Below are 19,529 nucleotides of genomic sequence, written 5' to 3'. Positions count from 1 at the left end.
GGTTTCAAACGTAAACTTATTTTATTTACCCCAACTCTCCATCATGATCATGTATTTAACGAAAGGTTTCAAACGTAGACTTATTTTATTTACCCCAACTCTCCATGATCATGAATTTAACGAGCAAGGATTCTCTAACTTTTGAGAGAAAAAGTTAGAATAACTTTAGGCATATTTTGGATGAAATAAAAAAAATTGTAATGTTGATTTTGGAGAAAAATACATATGGGAGAAAGTAAATCAAGAGAGATAGAGAGAAAGTTAGAGAAAAGTAGAGAAATGAAAATTAAAGGACTCAAACCGTATTTAAGAGACTAAATCACTTATTTAACAGACTCAATTATATGCCACACCATGCTAACAGATGATAGGTAACTAAATAATTTTGTTGTACCACTTATTGGAATAAAGTTTTGTTGTTGTTGTGTTCTTCTAAATGACAGTAGTTGACATAACACCTGACTAGTTTTAGGTGATTTTTTAATATTAGCATAATGATTTCTTTGTACCCCTAGAGGTGCTCAATCCAAATACAATAAAGTGACATAAACATACTCATAATAACAATAAGTGTTAGCAAATTATTAATAACAAAAGCATAATATAGTTGCATTAAATTAACCATTAGATAAGTATAAAAGAAACACTTTATAAAACTAGTGTGGTATCATAAAATGACATAACAAGTGCAAAATGTTAACATCAATTCATGCATAACTAAATTTAATCATTAAAATGGAGGAATGCCTTGGTGAAAAGAATGCCACTCCTCGCCAAATTTATGTTGTAAAAATTTCTGAACAATTGTCAATTGGTTTTGTACTTGTGCAAGTTGCTGCTTAGTTTCTTCATAACCAATTAGTTTTTCTTCCAAAGTTTCTGCATAAATTTTCAAGTCCTCAAAATTCTTTTGACAAGAGTTATCAAAACTATCAGTTGAAGGTGAATACATTCCAAAAGTGTTGGTGTCATCAAGATCCTTTAGATTAGAGATATCTTTTTCACCAACACACACTTGATCTAAAACTTCAAGTTTACATACATCTCTGACTGTCCCATCAGAATGAGCTAATACCTTCGACAGAACACCTAAACTGACAGCATGATCTTGATCTTCAGATAAGTATTGTGATCTCTTAACCTATTAGCAAAACAATAGCTCAATAGTGAATGAAATGCCATGATTAAGATGCATGCAATTTCCATTTAATGTTTGTGTACACTATATATAAGTATAAAGAGACTGAGAGATGTTCTACATTTCTCAAAAGATAAATGAGTTCATTTGGAGAAAGATAGACCCAAATATTCTAAATAATTAAAAAGAAGTTATTAAAAACGTTACATATAAATCTTATTAGTGTAGCTGTAATCATGTAGCATTAGCCTCAAGACTGACAAGTGTCAGCTTGAGTGCAAGTTTACCTGCTGTAGTAGATCAATTGGAGTTACTATATATAAAGTAACTCATGTTGTATTTTGTAACTAACAGTTCATTAATCAAAGAGTTAGTTATAGTCAGAAGGAAATCTCTAACTAACCTCTCTAGTTCATCTAGCATGGTATCAGATGGCTAGATCTCAATCTAGGTCCTGACCATGACTGAACCACCGCAACGGTCGCCGTCGCCCACGGCTTCTGCTCATGTTTCGATTGCTCCACTGTTCAGGATTATTTGCTTAAAATTCATACTATTGTGAACTCGTTAGCTTCAATTGGTGATCCGGTTCCTGTTTCGCATCACATTGATGTTATCCTTGACGGTTTGTTTACCATCGGAATTTACTTCAGTTGTGTGAAAGCAAATTCAGCTTGATGGACTTGGATGAGGTTGAGATTCTTCTTGCTCATGAATTGCGTTTGGCTAAGTTCAAGAAGCAGACAGTACCGGATCTGGTTTCTCTCAATCTCACTTATGTCAATCCTAGCCTCTCACATCTGAAGAGGCCAATCCTACCAGTTCTGGTTCGTCCTCAACTCACATCTCTACTCCACACTCTGGATTATGATGCAGCACATTACTCAGCAATTTCGTGGTAGTCGTTCTAACAGAGGAAGAGGTGGCAGGTTCTCCAATTCTACTACTCAGTGCCAAGTCTGCTCAAAATTTGGTCACACTGCTCTTAATTGTTGGCATAAATATACTCAGCATTATCCTCCTGCATCTCATCCTGGTTCCTCCTATGGTTCTGCTTGGCACGCACCTGCTCATTCTTATGGAGCCTTTTCTCCTAATGTCTGAACAAGGCCTCTCTTAAGAGTAAGTGGGAACAGTCCTCACTCTACCAACCGGTTTTGTAGGGTTGAGTTAGACCCAATCACATTTCTTAACATAGTATCAATCTCGTTTAAGATCTGGTGGACCACCTATTATGGTTTCCATTATCGGACCACCCATCATTTATTTCCACACTCCAGTTGTCTAGTCCTGAGCGTGAGGGAGAGTGTTAAGAGTCTCACATCGAATAATATATGGCCTAAACATGTATTTATAAGTGGGGGCAGTCTTCACTCTACCAACCGGTTTTGTAGGGTTGAGTTAGGCCTAACCACATTTCTTAACATGGTATCAGAGTCTCGTTTAAGATCCGGTGGGCCACCTATCATAGTTTCCGCTATCGGACCACCCACCATTTATTTCCACGCTTCAGTTGTCTAGTCCTGAGCGTGAGGGAGTGTGTTAAGAGTCCGCATGGAGTAATATATGACCTAAACATGTATTTATAAGTGGGGACAGTCCTCACTCTACCAACCGGTTTTGTAGGGTTGAGTTAGGTCCAACCACATTTCTTAATAGCCTCTACTACCAACGCAGATTGCTAATCTTGCTACACCAAGTGCCTCTATTGCCAACTCCCTACCCTCATCGTTTGCATCATTCGTATAGTATCCTGATTCTGGTGCTTCGTCTTCATTGGCAATGGACAAGATTTTCCCATTCACTCATCTGGCTCTAGCTCTTTTAAGTCTCCTTTTCACCCACACACACCTCACACTCTTCATAATTTTCTTCTTATTCCATTAATAACCAAAACCTGATAAGTGCCTTGTTAAATCTCAGGAATCTAGTGCTACATTGTTTGAGGGTCTGGTTGGTGATGATGGTTGTTGATATTTGTAAATATAATATTAAGAATATTTGTATATCGAATAGTCCCACATCGACTATATCATGTAATTAGTTATAATCTCTTTATATATAATAAAGTCTCCGTAATGCTTTTCAAAACACACGGTTTATTCAAATGTCTCTTAGTCTCTTGTATTTTAACATGGTATCAGAGCCTCGTTTAAGATCCGGTGAGTCACCTACTATGGTTTCCGCTATCGGGCCACCCACCATTTATTTCCACGTTCCAGATGTCCAGTCCTGAGCGTGAGGGGGTGTGTTAAGAGTCCCACATCGGACAACTAAACATGTGTTTATAAATGGAGGCAATCCTCACTCTACCAACCGGTTTTGTAGGGTTGAGTTAGGCCCAATCACACATTCTTAACATGGTATCTAGAGTCTGCTAAGAGGCAATTCTTTCTTCGTCGTGCTTTACCTGGTTGATTCACTGTCTACCGATGAGAATTTTTTTTTTGCAAACCGTGTCATCACTCCGGTTTACTTCTCACTTTTCAAAATTCTCCGGTAACATACCAGCAGAAGCGTCTCTTCCGATCCAGCTGTTCCCCACTTTTCATCGGCAGAAACCTCCGCACGTGACAGCACGTCCGAAGTCCGATCCCGACAATTTTTCCACCGCTCCACTCTCCATAGGCCAATTGTTTCAGATCCGATACTCATGGCTACTCTTCATAACTTTATGCCAAACTACGATGATTTCCTCAGGTGATATCAGAATTATCAGAACTTAGATTCTACTACTTCGGTAGCACACACTGGTAATTCATTTGCTTGTCTCTCTCAATCATCTTCTCTTGGATCTTGGGTCCTTGATTCTGGTGCGTCTGATCATGTTACCGGTAATAAAAATCTTTTCTCTTCCCTCTTTACATCCGGTTTCTTACCTACTATAACTTCTGCCAATGGTTCTCAAACCCGATCCGAAAGGATTGGTACTGTTCGAATTCTACCTTCTCTCTCGATTACTTCTGTCCTCTATGTACCTAATTGTCCATTTAATTTACTTTCAGTCAGTCGTTTAACTCGTTCTCTTGATTGTAGTGTCACCTTCACTAATAATAATGTTACCCTGCAGGATCGGAGTTTGGGACGGACGATTGGTGTCGGATGTGAGTCTCAAGGCCTTTCTTACCTCTCAGTGTCATCTCAGACATGCTCAACCAAAGATTCTCCACTAACTATCCATGCTCAGTTAGATCATCCCAGTCTTTCCAAACTACATAAGTTGGTGCCAAATTTATCGAAGGTATCTAATTTACATTGTGAGTCGTGTCAGCTGGGGAAACACACTTGTGGTTAGTTTCCCAATCGAGTCAATAAACGAGCTTCGTCCCTTTTTGCTTTAATTCACACCGATGTTTGGGGTCCCTCGCGTATTGTCTCTACTCTTGAGTCTAGGTATTTTGTCACCTTTATTGATGATTTTTCACGTTGCACGTGGTTATTCTTAATGAAGAATAGATCTGAATTATTTTCTATTTTTGAACAATTCTATCAAGAAATAAGAACTCAATTCGGTATGTATATTCGTACCTTAAGAAGTGACAATGCCCGTGAATATTTATCCCAACAATTTCAGAATTTCATGTCACGCAATGGTATTCTCCATCAAACATCTTGCCCTCACACACCTCAACAAAACGGGGTAGCCGAACGCAAAAATCGGCATCTTGTAGAAACCACTTGGACCCTACTTCTCCATGGTAATGTTCCACTTCGGTTTTGGGGGGATGATGTGCTAACGGCATGTTATCTTATAAATCGCATGCCTTCGTCTGTCCTTAACAATAAAATCCCTCATTCAATCCTTTTTCCTAATTCCCCACTTCATCCAATTCCTCCCCGAGTCTTCGGGTCCACATGTTTTGTACACAATCTCTCTCCTAGTCTTGATAAACTCCCAGCTCGATCACTAAAAAGTGTCTTTCTTGGTTATCATCGATCCCAAAAAGGTTATCGTTGTTATTCACATACTTTACAACGATACCTAGTATCGGCCGATGTTACTTCTTCGAGTCGGTTCCATATTTCGAGTCCAGTCACGTAACTCCAGAACCCATTCAAGAAAGTACTCTCACACCTTTTTCGGCAGTTATTAATGTTCCGCCTACCATTATCCCCCATCAATCTAGGGCTCCTGACCCACCCACTTCTCGACCACTTCAAACATATCAGCGTCGTCATCCAACGCCTGTTGTCCCTGTCCCTGAGGTCATACCTGTCCCTGAGGTCATTGCAGACTCTCCTCCAACGCCTCCGCCATCACCGGATCTGATCCTGCAACCTGAGTCCGATCTTCCGATTGCCCTTCAAAAAAGTATACGTCAAACACGAAATTCTTCTCCATATTATATTGATTTATGTTATCATCGTCTTTCCCCTTTGCAGTAGTATACTTGTTTGTCTTCTTTGTCTTTTGTTTCTATTCCTAAAACTTCATGTGAAGCATTGTCTCACCCTGAGTGGAGGCAAGCAATGATTGATGAAATGTGTGATCTTCAAAGCAGTGGTACCTGGGAACTGCTTCCTCTACCCCATGGGAAATCTTTAGTATGTTGTCGTTGGCTTTATACAATGAAGGTTGGTCCAGATGGTAAGATTGATCGATTTAAAGCTCGCTTGATAGCCAAAGGATACACTCAGATTTTTGGATTGGATTATAGTGATACCTTCTCGCTTGTAGCCAAGATGGCATATGTTAGACTTCTTCTAGCCATTGCAGCCATTCGACATTGGCCTCTTCATCAACTTGACATCAAAAATGGTTTTTTACATGGTGATCTTGAAGAGGAAGTATATATGGAGCAACCACCTGGATTTGTTACTCAGGGGGAGTCATCGAATATGGTGTGTAGGTTACACAGGTCTCTTTATGGTCTTGAGCAATCTCCGAGAGTTTGGCTCGACAGATTCAGCATTGTAGTACAACAGTTTGGTATGGTCCGTAGTGAAGCTGACAATTCTGTTTTTTATTGTCACTCAGCCCAAGGGTGTATTTATCTTATTGTGTATGTAGATGATATTGTCATAACTGGTAGTGATCAGCAGGTTATACTCCAGTTAAAGCAACATCTCTCAAATTAATTTCAGACAAAAGATCTTGGTAAACTTTGTTATTTCTTGGGTATTGAGGTAGCCCAATCTAAAGATGGTTTGGTGATTTCTCAACGGAAATATGCTATGGATATTTTGAAAGAAACAAGTTTGTTGAATGCTAAACCAGTTGATACTCCTATGGATCCAGGTGTCAAACTACTATCCAATCAGGGGGAGCCTCTATCTGACTCAGGAAGGTATAGAAGATTGGTTGGAAAGTTGAATTATCTCACAGTCACTCGTCCAGACATTTCTTTTGCAGTTAGTGTGGTAAGTCAGTTTTTAAACTCCCATTGTCAGGAACACATGGATGCTGTCATCCGGATTCTGAGATACATCAAACGTGCTCCAGGAAAAGGTATAGTGTATGAAAATAAAGGACATACTCAGATAGTTGGATACTCCGATGTTGATTGGGCAGGGTCACCCATTGATAGACGATCCCCCTCTGGGTATTGTGTACTTGTTGGAGGAAACCTTATATCCTGGAAAAGTAAGAAACAAAACATAGTTGCAAGATCAAGCGCTGAGGCAGAGTATAGGGACATGGCAATGGCAACATGTGAACTTATTTGGTTAAAACAGTTGCTCAAGGAACTTCAAATTGAAGAAGCAAGATCAATGACACTTATTTGTGATAATCAAGCCGCATTGCACATTGCTTCAAATCCAGTCTTCCATGAGAGGACCAAACATATTGAGATAGACTGCCACTTTGTTAGAGAGAAAATCGAATCAGGTGACATCGTCACAAACTTTGTCAACTCTAATGATCAATTGGCAAACGTGTTTACAAAATCTCTGCGAAGCTCCAGAACTAATTATATATGTAACAAGCTTGGTGCATTTGACTTATATGCTCAAGCTTGAGGGGGAGTGTTGATATTTGTAAATATAATATTAAGAATATTTGTATATCGAATAGTCCCACATCGACTATATCATGTAATTAGTTATAATCTCTTTATATATAATAAAGTCTCCGTAGTGCTTTTTAAAACACACGGTTTATTCAAATATCTCTTAGTCTCTTGTATTTCAACAACGGCCTTTATACTTTCCCTACTATCAATTTGACCAATAATGTTGTCAAGCCAATGCTCTCTATTAGTCAGTCACATTATGTTCCTAGTGTTAATTTTGTTGTTACTACTTCTAGTACTACCAATGTGTGGCACCTAAGACCGGGTCATCTCAATGAGCATGCTTTAAAACTTGTGTTACAAGAATGTAAGATTCTTTCAATAATAAAAGTGGTTCATTTTTTTCTTTGCCTGTTGTATGGGAAAATGTCATAGATTACACTTTTCACCATCACACACTACATATTCTAGTCCCTTTGAATTAATCTATAGTGATTTATGGGGCCATTCTAGCTCCACTTTAGGCTTCAAGTATTACATGTCTTTCGTAGATGCTTACTCTAGATTTACTTGGATTTATTTTCTTAAAGCCAAGTGTGAGGCCATCACAATTTTTAAAAGGTTCAAAGCATTAGTTGAACTTCAACATGGCTGTCCTATCAAAGCTTTTCAATCTGATTGGGGTGATGAGTTTCACCCTTTTAACAAGTTACTATCAGATTTAGGCATTGTTCATAGGATCATATGCCCTCGTACCAACCACTAAAATGGTGTGATTGAAAGAAAACATAAGCATATTGTTGATATGGGGCTTACTCTCCTGAGTCAGGCCTCTATGCCCCTCACTTATTGGGACTATGCATTTTCTACTGTTGTCTATCTAATTAATAGACTTTCCTCAGCATCCATTCAATTTCAAATTCCCTACTTAGTGTTGTTCAAACTTCAACCTGACTATGCTTTTCTTAGGATTTTTGGTTGTGCCTGTTTTCCCTTACTTAGGTCCTACAACACTCACAAGCTAGATTTCAGGTCTTAGGAGTGTCTCTTTTTAGGATACTCCCCATCTCATAAAGGCTACAGGTGTCTTGCTCCTGAAGGTCGACTTTACAGCTCTAAAGATATTCTCTTTAATGAAATCAGGTTTCCATACAAAGAAATTGTTTCTCATTTGTGTCTCTTCCTCCTCTTCACCTCCCTCATTTGTGTCTCTTCCTCCTCTTCACCTTACTCTTACTGTTCCCTCAACTCCTATTAGGAACTCCTTTCCTACTATACCTTCTATTGCTCATGAACTCACTCCTTCTGAGTCAGCCTCCTGAGTGGTAGTTCCCTCAACCTCCAACTCTACTATTCTTACTCCTTCTAACTCTGACACCTCTAATCCTGAGCCAACTACTTCACAGGATACCTTTCCTGCACATGCTCAGTCAGTCTCCTTCAGTCAGTTCCTCTAGGGACTCTGCTTCTGCTTCTAACTTGCCTGTTTCAAATTCTAATTCTAGTTCTCATTCCACCTCTTCTTCTAGCTCTATTCCACTTCCACCTCATGCAATTCCTGTCCTCCACGGACTTGTTAACATCATAATATGCAGACTAGAGTCAATACTGGTTTCTCCCAACCTAGGTTGCAACCTAAACTTCTTGTTGCTCACACTAAACCTAGAACTGACAAACAGGCCCTTGCTGATTCTCATTGGAAAGTTGCCATGCAGGCAGAATATGATGCTCTAATGCATATTGACACTTGGACACTTGTGTCTCCGCCTCCTCATAGGCAAGCTATTGGGTGCAAATGGGTTTTTAGGCTCAACGAAAATCCTGATGGGACTATCAATAAAAACGGGTCAGACTTGTTGCAAAGGGATTTCACCAAAAGCAAGGTTTTGACTTCAATGAAACTTTTTGTCCTGTGGTCAAGCCAATCACCATTAGGATCATTTTATCCATTGCTCTTACCTACAACTGGATCATTTTATCCATTGCTCTTACCTACAACTGGACCATTCAACAGCTAGATGTTAACAATGTCTTCCTTAATGGCTTGCTTGATGAAGAAGTTTTTATGGAACAACCTAAAGGCTTTGAGAGCTCTAATCCTACATTGGTGTGCAGGCTTAATAAGGCTCTTTATGGCCTTAAACAAGCTCTCAGACAGTGGTTTGAAAGGTTGCAAGCAACTCTCCTTCAGCTGCAGTTTAAGCTAGCAAGTGTGATCCATCATTGTTCACTTATTTTGTAAATGGTCATATTGTCTATCTACTCATCTGTGGATGCCATTATCATTACAGGAAGCTCCTCTTCCCTTGTGCAAAATCTTATTACCAAGCTTAACCAGGCATTTTCTTTTAATCACTTTGGCACTTTGGACTATTTTCTTGGTATTGAAGTCAAACATGGGCCCTCCAATTCCCTGCTCCTTACTCAGTCCAAATATATTAGGGATCTCCTTCAAAGGACTAATATGCTTGAGTCTAATCATGTTGCTACTCCTATGCAATCCACTTGCAAACTGACCAAAACTGGCTTAGTTGCCATGACTGATCCTTATCTTCATAGGTCTGTAGTTGGAGCACTGCAGTATGCTACCCTAACCAGGCCTGAGATTGCTTACTCTGTGAACAAAGTGTGTCAATTTATGGCTCATCCCTAGGAGACTCATTGGGTGGCTGTCAAAATAATCTTAAGGTATCTCAAGGGCACTATTGGTCATGGGCTTCACTTGACTCCTCTTACTCCTGCTACCTCTCCTTCTCTCCTAGTGTTCTATGATGTTGATTGGGCCTCTGACCCTGATGATAGGAGAGGCACCTCTGGTGCTGCTATTTACCTTGGCCCTAACTTGATTTTCTGGGTGGTCCAAGAAGCAACCTGTTATTGTCAGGTCTAGCACTGAGGCTAAGTATAGGAGTCTTGCTCAAGTTTCTGCAGACTTACTCTGGGTTCAAACTCTTCTTACAGAGCTTTGTATTTCTACCAAAACACCAGTTATTCTATGTGATAATCAATCAGCAGTGTTGCTTGCTCATAATCCCATCATGCATTCCAAAACCAAGACTGACAAGTGTCAGCTTGAGTGCAAGTTTACCTGTTGTAGTAGGTCAATTGGAGTTACTCATGTTGTATTTTGCAACTAACAGTTCATTAATCAAAGAGTTAGTTACGGTTAGAATGAAATCTGTAACTAACCTCTCTAGTTCATCTAACAAATCTCAAGAGAAATGAAAATCTGAACACACAAGGGGCAACTAAAAGTTATGTTACTACAAATATGGGGAGTAACTTTCAATCAAATGTCCTTTAGATAGACATATGTGACGCAACCCATTGCCCTTAAGAATAGTCACAGTAGACAGTCTATGGGCTTAAATCAAGTGAAGTTAAGGCTTAATACTTCACAATGCAATTCAAATAGAACAACAATGAATATAGTTCATTCCAACAATTTGTCTATCAGACAACACAGACAAATTGTCAATCTTCTAATGGACGAGGGGATTGTCAAAGCTAACAATAGTGAGTTACTTACAGCAATATCTATTCCTTCTTCATTCATATACTTTCCATCCTTCTTAGGGGAAGTTGACAAAATAGCCTCCCATTGACATCTAGGTCGTTTCAATTGTAGCTCCTAAAAAAATGAAGAAAACTATATTACTAAAATAAAATGATCATATGCCACAGACTAAACTATATTATAAGTTGTTTAATTGGATTTTCTTGTACTTGACATACTGATTTAACATTGGCTTGAACAGGCTTTTCCCCATGCATGTACCATGATGTATAATTGCTAGGAAAGCCCTTTTGAAGGAGATGATTACTCACTTCGGCTCTGTTGCCCAAACTATGAAAACTACATTGAATACAAGGACATAAAATACGACCTTTGATAGCTGCATTTGAAAAGGCAAAGTCCAAAAACTGGACTACCCCATTTTTGAACTCATTTGATTCAATTGGCTTGTCAATCCAACTCTTATCAATCATAATTGGATGAATCTGTTTTCAAATTTAAAAGAAAAAACAAATTAAGTTAAATTACAAGAATGACACTCCTTGCCAAATTTATGTTGTAAAAATTTCTGAACAATGGTCAATTGGTTTTGTACTTGTGCAAGTTGCTCCATAGTTTCTTCATATCCAATTAGTTTTTCTTCCAAAGTTTCTGCATGATTTTTCAAGTCTTCAAAATTCTTTTGACAAGAGTTATCAAAACTGTTAGTGGAAGGCAGCATCCCAAAAGTTAGTGTCATCAAGATCCTTTTGATTAGAGATGAACTTTTCACCAATACCTACTTGATCTGAAACCTCAACTTTACATACATGTCCAACTGTACCATCACGATAAGTTAATACCTTTGACAGAACACCTAAACTGACAGCATGATCTTGATCTTCAGATAAGTATTGTGATCTCTTGTCCTATTAGAAAAACGATAGCTCAATAGTGAATGAAATGCCATGATTAAGATGCATGCAGTTTCCATTTAATGTTGTGTACACTATATTTCACATTTCTCAAAAGATAAAGGAGTTCATTTGAAGAAAGATAGACCCAAACATTCTAAATATTTAAAAAATATGAAGCTATAAGAAATCTTAAATACAAATCTCAAGAGAAATGAAGATCTCAACACATAAGGGACAAAAGTCATGTTACTTCAATCAAAAGGTCATTTAGTTAGACATACAGAATAAGGGTGTGAGGTAACCCATTGCTCTTAAGAAAAATCCCAGTAAATAATCTGCGTGCTTCAATCAATTGAAGATGTTAAGAAATGTGTGTTTTGAAATACAAGACACTAAGAGACATTTGAATAAACTGTGTGTTTTGAAAAGCAATACGTGATATAGTCGACGTGAGACTATTCTATATACAAATATTCTTAACACTATATATTTACAAATATCAACATTCCACCTCAAGCTTGAGCATATAAGTCAAATGCATCAAACTTGTTACATATATTTACAGAAGTTAAGGCTTAATCCTTCACAATGCAATTCAAATAGAATCATTCCCAATTCTTTAATATGATTATAGGATAGCAACTTAAATATATATCCAGGTAGTGTAGGTCAGTGATTATGATTACATCACAAGGAGCAAAAATCATTGCATCTGTTAATTGCAAGGACAAAAAAATGCTGGGTCAAATTGGCAGCACTATGAATAAAGTGCATTCCAACAATTTCACTATCCAACAATAGTGAGGGGTTGTCAAAGCTAACAATAGTGAGTTACTTACGGTAATATATTTTCCTTCTTCATTCATATATATTGAATTAGAAGAGACTAAAAGACATTTAGGTTAAACCGTGTGTTTGAATAGCACTACGGAAAATGTATTATATAAGAAAAAAGTACAACTCATACTAATAATTACATAGTTATCCTATTCTATTCTAGAATACACCAAGAAATATTCTAGAGAATATTCTTTTTCTATATATACATATATACATATCAACACTCCCCTTCAAACTTGAGCATGTAAGTCAAATGCACCAAATTTGTTACATATATAATTGGTTCTAAGGCTTCGCAGGAATTTTGTAAACACGTCTGTCAATTGATCATTAGAGGTGACAAAGCTTGTGGCGATGTCGCCTGACTCGATCTTCTCTCTGACAAAGTGATAGTCTATCTCAATAGGTTTGGTCCTCTCATGGAAGACTGGATTTGAAGCAATGTGCAATGCAGCTTGATTATCACAAATAAGTGTCATTGGTCTTACTTCTTCAATTTGAAGTTCCTTGAGCAATTGTTTTAACCAAATAAGTTCACATGTTGCCATTGCCATGACGATATACTCTGCCTCGACGTTTGATCTTGCAAATACATTTTATTTCTTACTTTTCCAGGATATAAGGTTTCCTCCAACAAGTACACAATACCCAGAGGTGGATCGTCTATCAATGGGTGACCCTGCCCAATCAGCATCGGAGTATCCAACTGTCTGAGTATGTCTTTTATCTTCATACAAAAGACCTTTTCCTGGAGCGCATTTGATGTATCTCAGAATCCGGATAATAGCATCCATGTGTTCCTGACAAGGGGAATTTAAGAACTGGCTTACCACATTAACTGCAAAAGAAATGTTCGGATGAGTGACTGTGAGATAATTCAACTTTCTAACTAATCTCTTATACCTTCCTAAGTCAGATAGAGGCTCCCCCTGATTGGGTAGTAGTTTGACACTTAAATCCATAGGAGTATCAGTTGGTTTAGTATTTAACAAACTTGTTTCTTCCAAAATATCCATAGCATATTTCCGTTGAGAAATCATCAAACCATCTTTAGATTGGACTACCTCAATACCCATGAAATAGCAGAGTTTACCAAGATCTTTTGTCTGAAATTGTTTTGAGAGACGTTTCAAGTGGAGTATTCCCTGTTGATCACTACCAGTTATGACAATGTCATCTACATACACAATAAGATAAATACACCCTTGGGTTGAATGACGATAAAAAACAGAATGGTCAGCTTCACTACGGATCATACCAAACTGTTGTACTACAGTGCTGAATCTGCCAAACCAAACTCTCGAAGATTGCTTAAGACCATAAAGAGACATGTGTAGCCTACAAACCATATTCGATGACTCCCTCTGAGCAACAAACCCAGGAGGTTGCTCCATATGTACTTACTCTTCAAGATCACCATGTAAAAAGGCATTTTTGATGTCAAGTTGATGAAGAGGTCAATATCGAATGGCTGCAATGGCTAGAAGAAGTCTAACAGATGCCATCTTGACTACAGGTGAAAAGGTATCACTATAATCCAACCCAAAAATCTAAGTGAATCCTTTGGCTGCCAAGCGAGCTTTAAATCGATCAATCTTACCTTCTAGACCAACCTTCACTATATAAAGCCAACGACAACCTAATAAAGATTTTCCGATGGATAGAGGAACCAGTTCCCAGGTACCACTGCTTTGAAGAGCACACATTTCATCAATAGTAGGGGTATCCAGTGGGTCAGGTTCCCTAGAATGATGGGGGATATTGACAAATGGGACCTCCGGAAAAGGTGTGGGAATACTTTCCTGAAGAGGTTCCGGAGATACTTGGTTGGACTCGAAATATGGAACAGACTCGAAGAAAGTAACATCGATCGATACAAGGTATCGTTGTAGAGTATGAGAATAGCAACGATAACACCCTTTTGGGAACGATGATAACCAAGAAAGACACACTTTAGTGATCAAGCTGCTAGTTTGTCAAGACCAGTGGAGAGATTGTGTACAAAACACGTAGACCCGAATACTCAAGGAGGAATTGGGTGGAGAGGAGAGTTTGGAAACAGGATTGAATGAAGGATCTTATTATTAAGGACAGATCCGCATGGGGTTTATGCGGTAACAGGCCGTGAGCACCGCATTCCCCCAAAATCGGAGAGGAACATTACCATGGAGAAGTAGGGTCCTAGTGGTTTCTACAAGATGTCGATTTTTGCGTTCGGCTACCCCGTTTTGTTGGGGTGTATGAGGGCAAGATGTTTGGTGCAGAATACCATTGGATGACATAAAAGATTAAAATTGTTGGGATAAATGTTCACGTGCATTGTCACTTCTTAAGGCACGAATAGAAAAACTAAATTGGGTTCTTATTTCTCGATAAAATTGTTCAAAAATAAAAAACAATTCAGACTTGTTCTTCATTAAAAATAGCCATGTGCAACGTGAAAAATCATTAATAAAAGTTACAAAATATCTAGACTCAAAAGTAGATGATACGCGAGGGACCCTAAACATCGGAGTGAACTAAAGCAAAAGGGGACGCAGCCCGTTTATTGACTCGATCGGGAAAGTGACTACGAGTATGTTTCCCTTACTGACAAGACTCACAATGTAAAGTGGATAATTTAGATAGACTAGGCCCCAACTTTTGTAGCTTGGGAAGACCTGGATGACCTAACTGCGCATGTATAATTAGTGGAGAATATGTGGTGGAGCATGTGGTAGATATCGTAGAGAAGTAGTAGAGGCTTTGAGACTCACATCCAACGCCAATCATCTGTCTCGAACTCCGATCCTGCGGGGTAACATTACTATTAGTAAAGGTGATAGAACAATTAAGAGAACGCGTTAAACGACTGACTGACAGTAAATTAAATGGACAATTAGGTACATAGGACAGAAGACATAGAGAGAGATTGTAGAATTTGAACAGTATCAATCCCTTGGGATCGGGTTTGAGAACCATTTGCGGCAGTTATACTCGGTAGACGCACCAGAATCGAGGACCCAAGGACCAAGAGGAGATGATTGAGAGAAGCAAACAGATGAATTACCAGTGTGTGCAAGTGTGTGCAACCGAAGTCGTGGAACCAGAGGTCTGATTAGTCTGACACCACCTGAGAAAATCCTCGTAGCTTGGCATAGGGTTCTGAAGAGAAGGTGAAGTATGCATAGTGTTTGGGTTATCAATTTACGTTGCATTTACCTGGCGTGGAGGTCTGCCATGTAACTTCTAGCAACTGTCGATAGTATGTCCAAACCGATTACAATTGTCACACTTGGGACGAGGTTTGGAGTTGGATGACCCTCCTCGAAGGCGATTCTGATTGTTGCCAATAGATGCAAGGGCAGCAGTGTCACCTGGTGTCAGAGCAACAATAAATGTAAGGGAAACCAGACCAAACGCATGAGGTGTAGTCAAACGCAACAGTTGTTCACTAACTGCATCATAGTTAAGAACAGTAGTACCTGATAAAATCTAGTTACGAACGGACTCGAGTTCTGGGGTAGCCCTTTAAATGCCATGACCATGAAAATTTTACTTTGTTGTTCGAAATGAGTTGTTGCATCTTTTGCATAAGGCATGAGGTTTGTGTAACTCACTTTCAATGCATCAAGCTTACTCAGATAGGCTTGTATATCCATATTTTGCAACTTCAGTGTGTTGAGTTTGAGGATGACACTGTATAGACAATGAACGTCGTTAGAGAAGACTTTCTTAGCCTTTTCCCGAACATCATTGCAAGTGGAGAAGGCTTGATACTGCGCTTGGAGGTTAGGTGTGACGGAAAACCATAACACAAGACACAGAGAGGCATTAGTTTTCTTCCATTTAGCGAGTTTGGCGGCGGCAACATCAGCCAATTTTGTGGTTAGGTGATCTTCATATAACCATGAAATCACATATCGACAGCACGAGCCCATATGTTGTAGTTGGCTGATCCGGTTAGTTTTTCACATGGGATAAGCGGAACTTTAGTAAACGAGACGGAATTAGCATCTCTCGTGGCTTAAAGAAACAAAATCGGGATTGTTTGAACTGGAGCACAAATTTCGGAGAGTCGAAATGAAAAATGGAGACCGGATCTATGACCGATGGAGGGAGCCGAGTGGGACGGCCGAGAAAAACGACCGGATGGGGCGGCAAGGTGGTTTTACCTGAGAATTTTGAGAAGAGGCAAACCGGAGTGATGACACGGTTTGCAAAAAAACATTCTCACCGGAAGACAGTGGGTCAACCGGGTAAAGTACGGCGAAGAGTTGGCTCTTAATAGACTCTAGATACCATATTGAATTAGGAGAGACTAAGAGACATTTAGATTAAACCATGTGTTTGAATAGCACTACGGAAGATGTATTATATAGAAAAAAATACAGTTCATATTATTAATTACATAATTATCCTATTCTATTCTAAAATACACTAAGGAATATTATAGAGAATATTCTCTTTATATATATATAGAGAGAGAGAGAGATTTCAACACTATCCTCCTTTTGACATCTAGGTCTTTTCAATTGTAGCTCCCAGCATAATGAAGAAAACTATATTAATAAAAAATATTATCATATACCACATACTAAACTGTATTATAAGAAATTGTTTAATTGGATTTTCTTGTACTTTGACATACTGATTTAACATTGGCTTGAACAAGCTTTTCCCCATGCATGTACCATGATGTGTACTTGCTCGGAAAACCCTTTTGAAGGAGATGATTAGTCACTTCAGCTCTATTGCCCAAACTACGAAAATTACATGTAATACAAGGACACAAAATACGACCTTTGATAGCTGCATTTGAAAAGGCAAAGTCCAAAAACTGGACTACCCCATTTTTGAACTCATTTGATTCAATCGGGTTGTCAATCCAACTCTTATCAATCATAATTGGATGAATCTGTTTTCAAATTTAAAAGAAAAAACAAATTGAATTAAATTAATAGCATTTAAGATAGAAAATGAATCATATAGTTGTACTTTGTCAACTGAGAAAATAAATCAAAAGAAAAAGTGGAAGACAACCAAACAAAATGTGGTGATCATGAAGCAAACTACTAGTCAGGTGATACGAATAACATAATACAAAAATTAATTGTTGTATGTTGTTGCTTGGTAGAATAGTGATTTTCACATTTTGCTTAAAGAGCTAATTGAAAACTTAGATATATCTTGATGACTTCCATTTGGACAATTTTCTTGTTTCTTAAATAAAAGGAAGGGGAAAAGAAATAGATGCCTACAAGTCCCCCTCCCCCCTCCATCTCAAATAATTTTAATCATACCATTATTTCTTATAATTTGACAGCTTATATATTCATGTAAAGATAATTTTCATCCCCATTTTTTATTCAAAGAAACTTCTATTGTTTATGTATTTTAACATTATAATTATAATTTTCTTTGTGAAATCATATGGTAATAAAACATTATATTGCCAAACATTTGTATACACACTAAGAAAAGAAACTATGACTACATAAAGAGTCAAAGGCGCTTTACCTTTGTGATCTTGATGTCAAAATTGCCAGTGTTAATTATAAATGTAATAACGCTGAAATTGAAGAAACTTGTGGATGCTTGATCAAGACTCAGATCTGCACATTATAGAAGCAAGAATGTTAAGGCTACAATTAACAAAAGACGGGCCTTAACAATTAAGTGCAACATAATGTAGCTAGCAAAGATTCAATAGTTATGTAGGAAAAATAAAATGAGAAAGAGAGAGAATGCTTACTATATAATAGAATAATATAATAAAATCTAAAACCATAATGCAAAAAACTATTAGATGTATAGCAGCTGCTTAGTGTAACCTGCATATATGAAGAAAACCATACAGCTAACTTTATCTTAGTAAAAAAGAAGCTTGAGAACTTATTATGTTTATATGTTTGTGCACGAGTTGTACAACTGTGTAGCTATATAGATCAAAACAACCACACCAGAGAATACTGACTTTGAAATGGACTTGTTTTCGTCAAAATTACAATGGCAATTGGAAACTCCAAAATGTATTTACTGTTATTAGTATTATTGTAGAAGAATGTGATAGAAACTTAAGGGGACAAAGATTTTTGACTGCTTCTGTGACTAGAACAAATCCTTATTTTAATCATAAGCTCAAAACATTCAGAAAGACCAAGCTAGGAGAACAAAAAACCATCATAAAAAAAGCAACCCATATCATCTAACAGTCTATGAAAAGTCACAAGACATTAGGAACATTCTTTTTAAACTTTGGTTTCTTTCTAACCCAAGTCACCGTTATATATTTGCAAATTGTACATAGATTATAAAGTTCACAAATCATAACTTAAGCTACTAAAACATAGAGGAGCATAAGCTCAAAACCATAACCCAATATATATATATATATATATATATATATATATATATATATATATATATATATATATATATATATATATATACATATATATATATATATATATATATATATATATATATATATATATATATATATATATATATATATATATATATATATTGGCAGAGTTTGGCAAAATCACCATAATTTTAGGCAAAAACAACAACAAAATTTTAGGAAAAATGCATTAGTCTAGCCACTGTGATAACATTCAAATAAAATTCAACCAAATCAAAACAGAGGTCTAGCATAACAACCAACTCTACAAAACAGAAAGAAAAAAATTTGTTACTTTCAAATTTGAGTTCATTTGCGGAAAATAAAATCAAAGAAATGAGAATTAAAATGAGTATGCTAACAAGAAAAATTTACAAATTTTTGAAGATGCAGTTGCGGCACGCGAGTTCCGTTCTTCACAATCAAAAGGAGCAACAATGAATGGGAACCAAAATGGGAATGAAACTGTGGAAAATGTTAACCTAGTGTCAAATGGCTGTTAACTCGTAAACGACGTCGCTTCGAGACATTTGGAATGAAAAAAAGCGAGGGTGGAGTTGGCGGTTTTATGAACGAGTGCATAATTATAACTTTGAATTTTGTTATTATTTCTTTTTGTTTCAAATTAAAATAATCTATATTTATTTTAAAAGTTTAATACAAGTGAATATAAATTATTTGTCATGTTATATAATACAAATTTTAGTTTTTAATCAGTATATTTTGATTCATTTTCTTCTACTATTTTATTTAGGCAACTCCATAATTTATTATATTATTTTTATTATTTTAGTGTGTT

General features: G+C 37.3%; 1 protein-coding gene across 4 annotated transcripts; it reads right to left on the bottom strand.

Annotated features, from left to right (window-relative positions):
• Positions 1 to 604: 604 nt before the first annotated feature.
• LOC127128069 (uncharacterized) lies at positions 605 to 19,277 on the bottom strand. Of its 4 annotated transcripts, XM_051057324.1 has the most exons (7): positions 19,106 to 19,277; positions 17,845 to 17,939; positions 17,128 to 17,242; positions 11,205 to 11,517; positions 10,828 to 11,094; positions 10,622 to 10,723; positions 605 to 1,141 (listed from the first exon to the last, which is right to left on the bottom strand). In XM_051057324.1, exons 4-7 carry the CDS (start codon positions 11,346 to 11,348, stop codon positions 731 to 733), a joined length of 924 nt encoding a protein of 307 aa, XP_050913281.1. In that variant the 5' UTR covers positions 11,349 to 11,517; positions 17,128 to 17,242; positions 17,845 to 17,939; positions 19,106 to 19,277; the 3' UTR covers positions 605 to 730. The 4 variants fall into 4 exon arrangements, with proteins under 4 accessions (XP_050913281.1, XP_050913280.1, XP_050913278.1 ...); XM_051057323.1 differs by lacking the exons at positions 10,828 to 11,094; positions 11,205 to 11,517; positions 19,106 to 19,277 and adding an exon at positions 18,080 to 18,673 and having other exon boundaries at positions 16,976 to 17,242; XM_051057321.1 differs by lacking the exons at positions 11,205 to 11,517; positions 17,128 to 17,242; positions 19,106 to 19,277 and adding an exon at positions 18,080 to 18,670.
• Between the last annotated feature and the right edge of the window lie 252 nt (positions 19,278 to 19,529).

Source organism: Lathyrus oleraceus, chromosome 3 (assembly GCF_024323335.1).
Source record: "Lathyrus oleraceus cultivar Zhongwan6 chromosome 3, CAAS_Psat_ZW6_1.0, whole genome shotgun sequence".
Classification (NCBI taxonomy): Eukaryota; Viridiplantae; Streptophyta; class Magnoliopsida; order Fabales; family Fabaceae; genus Lathyrus; species Lathyrus oleraceus.
Note: the sequence above shows the minus strand (reverse complement) of the source record. Positions and strands in the feature narration are given on the sequence as shown.

Coding starts and splice junctions, on each gene's coding strand:
- LOC127128069 (XM_051057323.1), bottom strand. CDS start 18,164: ATGCAGGTTACACTAAGCAGCTGCTATACATCTAATAGTTTTTTGCAT. Junction 17,940..18,079: donor TTATATTATTCTATTATATA/GTAAGCATTCTC, acceptor TATAATGTGCAG/ATCTGAGTCTTGATCAAGCA. Junction 10,724..16,975: donor TTCAAGCCAATGTTAAATCA/GTATGTCAAAGT, acceptor TCATTTTTTTAG/GAGCTACAATTGAAACGACC.